Source organism: Dasypus novemcinctus, chromosome 6 (assembly GCF_030445035.2).
Source record: "Dasypus novemcinctus isolate mDasNov1 chromosome 6, mDasNov1.1.hap2, whole genome shotgun sequence".
NCBI lineage: Eukaryota > Metazoa > Chordata > Mammalia > Cingulata > Dasypodidae > Dasypus > Dasypus novemcinctus.
In genome coordinates, this window is record NC_080678.1 from 22,995,659 (window position 1) to 23,005,350 (window position 9,692).

The 9,692-nt window shown below is 38.7% G+C and overlaps 1 protein-coding gene across 7 annotated transcripts in view; it reads right to left on the bottom strand.

Annotated features, from left to right (window-relative positions):
• Positions 1-9,481, bottom strand: part of ATRNL1 (attractin like 1) — an 899,374-nt gene extending 889,893 nt beyond the window's left edge. For 5 of the 7 annotated variants that reach the window (XR_011648991.1, XM_058298322.2, XM_058298326.2 and 2 more), the window contains exon 1: positions 8,737-9,124. Coding sequence is in view for 6 of the 7 variants with exons in the window: in XM_058298322.2 (XP_058154305.1) it covers positions 8,737-9,026 (290 nt within the window). In the remaining variant the exon portion in view is untranslated. Of the gene's footprint in view, positions 1-8,736 lie in introns of all 7 variants that reach the window. The other 2 variants (XM_058298321.1, XM_058298320.2) reach the window with 2 other exon arrangements.
• Positions 9,482-9,692: the final 211 nt, after the last annotated feature.

The following is a 9,692-nucleotide window of genomic DNA, read 5'->3' on the forward strand; positions in this document are numbered from 1 at the left end:
TATCAGCAGACTAAAGAAGAAAAAAATCAAATAACCATCTCATTAGGTATAGAAAAGCATTATGATAAAACTCAAAATCCATACATGATAAACTCTCAGAAATTAGGAATAACAGAAAAGTTCCTTAGCCTGATATAGGCATCTTTAAAAAAACAACAAAAAAGCCTACTGCTAACATTATACTTAATTTGTTTTTAATGATTTCTTTATTTATTTATCTCCCCTTCCCCCCGACCCAGGTTGTCTGTTCTCTGTGTCTATTTGCCACGTCTTCTTCTTTGTTCGCTTTTGTTGTTGTCAACAGCATGGGAATCTGTGTTTCTTTTTGTTGCGTCATCTTGTTGTATCAGCTCTCCGTGTGTGGGGCGCCACTCCTGGGCAGGCTGCACTTTCTTTCGCACTGGACGGCTCTCCTTACAGGGTGCACTCCTTGAGCGTGGGGCTCCCCTAGGCGGGGGACACCCCTGCGTGGCAGGGTACTCCTTGCGCTCATCAGCCCTGTGCATGGGCCCGCTCCACACGGGTCAAGGAGGCCTGGAGTTTGAACCGCGGACCTCCCATGTGGTAGACGGACGAACTAACCACTGGGCCAAGTCCGCTGCCACATTATACATAATGTTTAAAGAATAAATGTTTCCCTCCTAAAACCAGGAACAAAGAAAGAATATCCACTCTTACTCTTTCATTCCACATCAGACTGGAAGTCCTTGCCAGTAAAATAGAGGAAGAAAACAAAAAAAAGTCATATAGTTGGAAAAGAAGAAATAAAACTGTTTCGAGTTACAGATGACATAATCATCTATGTAGAAAATGTTAAGGTATCTACCCCAAAAAGCTACTAAAATTAATAAGTGAGGTTGGCAAAGTCTCAGGATACAAGCTCAACATACAAAATTCGATTGTATTTCCCTATTTTGACAAAACAATTGGAAACTGAAATTTTAAAAAATACTACCATTTATAATAGTATCAAAAACATTAAATATTCTGGTATAAATCTAACAAAATATATATAAGATCAATATGCTGAAACTACAAAACACCAATACAAGAAATCAAAAAAAAAATATTAAATAAATGAAGAATTATACTAGGCTGAATACATGGAGACCTCAATATTGTCCAGATGTTAATTACCCCCTAAATGATCTAGTGTCAACAAAATTCCAATCAAAATCCCAACAGGATTTTTTTGGTAGACATCATTATAAAGACTATAAAATATATCTGGAAAAAGCAAATGACTAGAATAGCCCAAAGAATTTTCAAAAATAAGAATAAAGATGGAAGACTTTACTTAACTATTTTTTTAAGGAGGTACCAGAGATTGAACCCAGAACCTCATACATGCAAAGCAGTTGTTCAACCACTGAGCTACACCTGCTCCCCAAACTTAACTAATTTTAACACTTACTATTAAGATATAGTAATCAAGAAAGTGAGAAACTGATGAAAGGAGAGACACATGGATCAATGGAACGCAACAAACTTGAGAAATTAGATATAGATACAAATACATATTTATAGATAGATATAACTATTCAACTGATTTTCAACAAAGGTACAAAGACAAATCAATGGAAAGAGAATAGTCATTCCAACAAATGGTTGTTTCATAATGATAAAGAGATCAATTTATCAATAGGACATTATACAAAATCTTATGCCCTTAATACAGAGTTTCAAAATACATGAAACAAAAACAGATAAAATTTCAGGGAGAAATAAACAAATGCAAAATTACAGTTTGAGATTTCAATATCCCTCTCTCAGTAACTGATAAAAGAAGTAGACAGAAAATCAGAAGAGTTATAGAAAACTTGAACAAAACTATCAACCAACTTGACTTAATAAAAATTTATAGAGCAATACACCTATCCATCAACAGAATATACATTATTTTCACGCACACAAGGAATATTTACCAAGACAGACAATATTCTGGCCAATGAATTAAAAAGGTTTCTAATCATACAAAGGTATTTTCTCTGCCCACAATGGAATTAAAATAGAAATAAATAAAAAATATCTCTGGAAAATCTCCAAAATATTTGGAAACTAAGTAGCACCCTTCTACATACTAAATAACCCATAAGTCAAAGAAAGATATCAAAAGTGAAATTAATAAATATTTCAAGGTCAATGAAAACAAAAACAAAAGGTATTCAAATTTTTCAGATTCTGCTAAAGTAGTACTTAGGGAAGAATCTGCAGCACTAAATGCATATATTAGAAAAGAAAAGGGGTCTCAAATGAAAAAATCTCAGATTCTACCTTAAGAAATAAGAAAAGATGAGCAAATACACCCAAAATAAGCAGAAAAAAGAAAATAATAAAGATCACATAAGTAATGAATGAAATTTAAAATAGAGAAAGAGATAAAATCAGTGAAAGCAAAAATTGATTCTCTGGTAAAATCAGTAAAATTGATAATCTTCGGTCAGACAGATCAGGGTAAAAAAAAATTATATAAATTACCAATGTCAAGAATACAAGAGGATAGATTAACATAGATTCTACAGACAGAAAAGGATAACAAAAGATTATGAATTTCCTGCCAATAAATTTTAACAACCTAGTGAAACATATTCCTTGGCACAAACTTTCAAAGTTGACTCATGAAGAAATATACTATCTGAATAGCCCTATATATATTATATATATTTATGAAATTGAATCTGTAATTTAAAACTTCACTACAAAAAAAAACTCCAGGCCTAGAGGAGGTCACTGGTAACATCTCCCAAACACATAGTAAAGAAATAATGCCAATTGTACACCAACTCTTTCAGGAATCTGAACAGGAAAGAATGCTTTCCTGCTCATTGTATGAGGCTCGAATTGCCCTGGTACCCAAACCAGACAAAGAGATTACAGGAAAAGAAAAATAGAGAATAATATCCCTCAAAAATATAGATATAAAAATTCTAAACTAAATTTTAACAAATCAAGTCCAACCAATATATAAAGAGAAAAACACATCATTTCAGATGGAAATGTAAGGTTGGTTAAGCATTCAAAAAATTAAGCAATGCAGTGAAGCAGATGTGGCTCAGGTGACTTGGCTCCCACCTACTACATGGGAGGTCACTGGTTCAGATCACAGTGCCTCCTAAAAAAAGACAGCAAGCTGGTGCAACAGGCAGGCATGGCAAGCTGACACAACAGGAGATGCAAGAAGAAAAAACATAATGAGAGACACAACAAAGCAGGGAGCAGAGGTTCTCAGTGCCTCCTTAAGAAGACAGCTGGCTAATGCAGCAGGCAGGCAGACTGAGCTGACACAACAAGATTACACAACAAGAGACATGGGGAGGAAAAACAGAATGAGAGACACAACAAAGCAGGGAGCAGAGGTGGCTCTAGCGTTTAGGCACCGTCCTCCTACTTTGGAGGTCCCAGGTTCAGTTCCCAGTGCCTCCTAAAGAAACAAGGGGAACAGACATAGCAAGTGAAAAACAAGAGAATGGGGAGAAATAAATTAATAAAATATTTTTTTAAAAATTAAGCAATGTAATTCATTATCTTACCAAATTTTAAAAGAAAATGTATATGATCATTGCAATAGAGACAGAAATAGAATTTAACACAACCCAACTCTAGTTAAAAAAACTCTCAGTAAACTAGGAATAAAAGGAACTTCTTCAACCCAATAAAAGGCATCTACAAAAATTTCCAGATAACATCATGCTTAATGGTTAAAGATTGAATATTTTCCCCTAAATCAGGAGCAAGACAAGGTTTATCACTCTCACCACCACTATTCATTGTAATGGAGCTTCTAGCCAGTGAAATAAGGCAAAAAAATGTATAAAAGCATCTAGATTGGAAGTAAAAGTATCCTTATGCACAGACAACAAAATTAGTCAATGTAGAAAATCATATGGAATATACAAAAATCTACTAAAATTAATAAGTTGAGCAATATTGCAGAAAACAATATCCATATACAAAAATCAATTGTATTTCTATATAATAGTAATGAACTACCAGAAATTAAAGCTACAAAATGAAATTTACAATAACATAAAAATTATGAAATATTTACAGGGAAATCTGACAAAAGAGGTGCAAGACCTGTTCACATTGCTGAGAGATTAAAGACAACCCAAATAAATGGAGAGAGAGTTTGTATTCATGGATTAAATTACTCAATATTGGTAAGGGGTCAATTTTCCAAAAATTGATCTATAGATGCAACACAATCCCAAACAAAATCCCAGCAGGCTTTTATTGCAGAAATTGAGAAGATGATTCTAATATTCATATGGAAATTCAAAGAACAGAGTAACCAAAATAACTGAAAAGAAAGAAACTGAAGGTCTCACACTCCCTGATTCCAAAATTTACTATACAGCTACAATAATCAAGATATTGATATCCTGGTGTACAAATAGAGATCAATGGAAGAGAGGAAAGAATCCAGATATAGAAACACAAATATATGGACAACAGTTTTCCAATAAAGATGCAAAGGTACTTCTGTAAAGGACAGTCTTTTCAACAAATGGTGTGGGAACAATTAAATATCCTTATCAAAAGAAATTAATTTAATTCTATACCTCACGCCATATCAGAAATCAACTCAAAATTGGCCACAGACCTAAATGTAAAACCTAAATTACAAAACTTCTAGAAGAAAACATCAAAGAAAATCTTTGGCACCTAGTTTTAGGCAAAGGTTTCTTAAAAATGACACAAAGAGCAAAATCCACAAAGAAAAAAAAATGACAAACTAGACTTTATGGAGACACATTGCCTTGGTGACCATTCCAGGATATGTAATTTACTTTATTAATTTTGAGTCTAGAAACAATCAATTGAAATTATTGTGTGATTATGTATTTTAATGAAGTAAAAGGAATTCATTTATATATTAATTTTACTTTTAAATAAAAAAGATCTGGGGACAGCGAACATTCAAATTAACTTTATAGTGACTAAGCGTGTCCCTAATATTAACAAAAAGGATTCCAAATATATTTGTATATATGTAAAATTTTTTAATATTCTCTAAGGCAAAATGCTTATATGTTAAACCTGCCTCTTTTGGTTCTTAATAACAACCTAATTCCTAAAACTATATCTTCATTTTGCTGTAACTAGAAATAGAATACTTCATTTATAAATGTGTGTGAAATTCAGTATTCATGCTTGACTAACCTAAGAGTTTAAAGGAAGTATCTAGATAATATACATATTAGCCATGTAAATTACCCATATAAGATTTAAAAGATGATTGCTGAAATTTTTCAATAAATGTGTTTATAATAAAAATACTTTTATAAATATTTTACAGTACAGTGTGATATTTTCAGATCTCAAAGCATTAATTTAGGTTATTTTCTTTCCCTAAGAGAAATTAGATGTCATAGATTCCCAAGTCACATTAGCAAGAATATTTCCAAATCTGAGCACAAAATAAATTTAAATAAATAGAAATTCCAACTACTCCACAAAAAAATTCGAAAGAACTAGCTTCTGAAATAAAAACATCATTCATTCAAACAGAGTTTATTAGCAAAATGCTTGCTAGCCTAGTATTTTACTAAGTTACTCAAATAAATACAATTCTAATCAGCATATATATGCACTTATTATTTTTTATTTTTTATCTTTTTTTAAAAAGATACATAGATCACACAAAATGTTACATTAAAAAATATAAGAGGTTCCCATATACCCCACTCCCCATACCCTCCAGTCCTCCCACATCAACAACTTTCATTAGTGTGGTACATTCATTACATTTGAGAGTACATTTTGAAGCATGCTACACAGCATGGATTATAGTTTATGCTGTAGTTTACACTCTCTCCCAGTCCATTTAGTGGGTTATGGCAGGATGTATAATGTCCTGCATCTGTCTCTGCAATATAATTGAGGACAACTCCAAGTCCCAAAAATGTCCTTATTATATTTCAGTTGGCACTGTCCTTTCTGATTCTCAGTCCAAAATCCTTTAGTCTAGCTGAAGATCAGTGTTCATTTTGTTTTACCTCATAAGTGAGGAATGGCTTGTAATTTTGAATGTTTTATTCTTTTCAAATGGAAACAAATAGAAGACTGGAATGAATGCTAAGAGAACAGAAGTATCACTTTTAATACCATATTTGTTTCTGCTTTTCTCCCCCCAACCATCAATCTTCTATTCTAGAGAAGCATTTGAAGGATACTTTTATTCCCTAGTGAAATCCCTATAGTAGAAAAAAAGCTAAGTTACCATGGAACCAGCCAATTAATTTTGACACCTGCTTACCAAGATTGATCAATCATGTATGATGTCTGTTTGTTAGGTTGCTATCCTTCAGTTAAGTAAAAGATTTTCAAAATAACTAATGAAGTGAGAGTTTCCAGTTAAAGTCTTTCCCACTATGTTATTATTTCAAATGCCAAATAAAACAGGCCACCATCCTCAAAATCAACCATTCATAGTTTAGCATGTATTTTACTAGGAAAAATTTCTCTCTTCTAAATGTGATTCTTTCCTGTGACATTAAATAACACATTTTCTTTACCTCTAAGAGTATGTGCGTATAACAAGACACAGACAGTAGTACCAGTGATATTTACTTTAATTAATAGCTTGTATTCCTCAGAGAAATGAAAAAGCATTTACCAACAGAGTAACATGAATCATAGGAAATAAGAGCTTCTGAGGCAATGATGAATGGTCAATGATTAGCTCAGGGTTTATTGTTATTTAACTGGATCTACATTAAAAATCTATTCCTCTTTTAGTCACTAATGTATTATGCTTACAGATGCCATCTCTCAATGTTATTTAAGTTAGTTTTAATTTGATCTGTGATCCTTCTTAATAACCGGGGCACCTGCTAGTGAGGTCACAGGCTGCTGATTCAGCTGATTAACAAGTTCCACTACTATAGAATGCACTAAAGTTTCTCAGGACTACAACGATTTTTGCCCTTTTTTAAAAAATGGAGCAAATTCCACCCACCAAAACGCCAATATTCCTAAATTACATATCAGTTAGGCAATCTTCCTACTTATGTATAAAAAGATGTTTTGAAAAATGGATATGACATTTTTGCACTGCGGACTGCCAGTTTAGATGTTCAAAATTCTCCCTTGCCAAGCAGAGAAGCTGGCTGCAACTGTTATAGCAAAAAAACTTAAGAACACTGAACAGGTAAAAGAGGCTACTAACAAGCACAATTCAACAAGCTATCTTTCCTTGTCTTGAAACCCTTTTTAAACTTTTAATTAGCACCTTTCCCAAATTAAAAAAAAAAAAGTATTAAAAACTACAATACTATACTAACTTCTGAAAGTATAAAAGCACAGGAAACATTTAAACATTTTGATGCAGGGGAATTTCATAAAGCTTCATTTTATGATTTCACATCCAAAAAACTGCTGTCAACTAATTTAAATGGGAGGATCTTAACTAAAATCAAAAAGCACCATTTTTAAAAAGCATACCATTTTACAGTGAGTTTTAAGGGGTGCTTTTTAACCAGCAACAGGATAAATAAATAGGAAAACATGTCAGGTGGAAAAATGTCCTATAACACATTAATAAGGTGAACCATATTCCTTAGTCATTTCTTGCCTTTGCCTTAGAGGCCAAGAGCCTAGATTAGTAATCTACATAGTGAAATTTCAGAGCCACAACCAAACAACAAACTTCATGTTGAGTAACTAGAAGAGGAAGAAGTTGACTGACTTTATTAACTGTTATCTACAAGTTGTCAGATGGCTACCCTAATGGCCTCAACTAACTTATTTGCTGCTGCTCCCACATCCACCCATTCCTTTTCATATCAGGCAGGTGCAATAAACACCAACCAATAGGGAGTATCTTTAAAGTTGTAAAGCAAGCTCCTTAAGCCTTGATCTTCAGAAAAACTAAACTGATGCTCCCACACAACAGCTGATAGTGAAACAACCAGTTAGAAAAGTCATCTTCACCACATAAAAGAAGTCCAGGTATTTCATCCTTTCATTTAGCCCAAATCCACCCTTGTATTTCCAATTCAAGATTTCCTAACAAATTCAATGTAGTATGCTGGCTGAAAGTGCAGACTACTCTAGATGGGAGTTAAACTGGCTGATTTGGAAACCATTCTCTGTCCTTTCGTCTTTCTGTTACCTTGTAACCTTGGGCAAGTTACTTAAATTCACTACCTCAATTTATATCTGTAAATCTAGTCTAAAGATTCTAGTAACTCATGGAGCTGTTGTGAGACTCCAATGAGATCATTCACCTCAAGCACTGTGTGGCACATCGTAAGCCCATCATAAACTCCACTCATTATGACCACTGTTATTCCTAAACAAACTAAAATATTAAAAGTGGTTACCTCTAGAGAGGTACTGGTGACCATAACGTTTAACCTTTATACTTCTGTATTGCTTGAATTTTTCACCATGTGCATGTATTTATGAGTTACTTCCATAAATTTTGATTAAAAATATTCTCCTAACAAAATGATGTTTGGCGCCGTAAGGTGAGTGTGATAATGGCCTTGATGAGCACGGGGTCAGAAGTCGCTACGGACATCTGGGTCACTCAGGAAAGACTTCACGTCCACATCCGTCCGCGCTCCTCGCGGAGCCGGGAGCACCCCGCATCCCCCCCCCCCCCCCCCCAAGCGCCCGGGGTCGGAGCGGGCACGGCGCGCGGGCCGGGATACCCCCTGCGCCGGGGGACCCTAGGCCGCGGCGCGGGTGGGGCAGGGCTGCGGCGCGGGGACCGGCGAAGGCACTTACTTGAACCTGCCCTGGCAGTGCTGGCACTGGTCCCCCACCCAGCCCGGATCGCAGAGGCAGGTGGAGTTGACACAGCGGCCGGAGAAGCAGGAGCCGGTCCTCTCACAGGGCTTGGACTGGGACACCTGCGCGTAGAGCGCCAGGTAGAGGAAGCCATAGCACAGCAGCCAGCTGCTCCCGTCCAGCAGCCAGGAGGAGGCGCCCCCTCCGCCGCCCGCCGGCCGAGCCCTCCACAGCCCCGAGGCCGGCGGCGGCGGGGTACAAGCGCCGGCCCGGGCCCCCGGCTCCATCTTCCCCAGCGCCCCAGCCCGGTGGGGCTCCGCTCGCGGACGCCAACAGGGATGCTCTTGGCAAGCAACGTGGACGGGGGAAGCCTCGCCGCCGCTTCTCCGCCTCCTCACCGGCGCCTGCCCCCGTCCCGCTCCCAGGTCAGGAGGGACAGTTCCCAGCCGCGGCCGCCTCCGCTCTGCTACCTCCAGCTGCGCTCGGGTGTCGCCTCGCGGGCTCCCCACCCCGTCCCCAGCCGGAGGACCGCACAGCCGCGACGCGCCCGGCCGGGCCGCGGGCGAGGTGCGAGCGGCGCAGGCTGCGCGGGGCGCTCGGCAGGGGACCTTTCGGGCAGGGGGAGGGGACCCCGCGCGCGGCCCCGCCTCGCCCGCGGCTCGAGCCAACTGCCTCGGCTCCGAGCGCCGCGCGCCCGGGCGGGCGGGGGCCGAGCGCGAGCCCAGAAGTGGGCGCGCCCAGCGCGGGAGGGGGCGTCGGGAGGCGAGGGTCCGCCCCGCCCGGCCCGGCGGAGCGCCAGCGGCCCCCCCAGCAGCCATTTTCTCTTCCGCGGCCTTAGGCAGCTTCCCGGGCCGCGGCTGCAGGCCGCGGGGCTCCACCGCCTCCCCAGCCTGGCGCGCGCCCAGCGCCCCCACCCCCGCCCCCCGCCCGGCGCCGTGGTCTCGCCCCGCCTC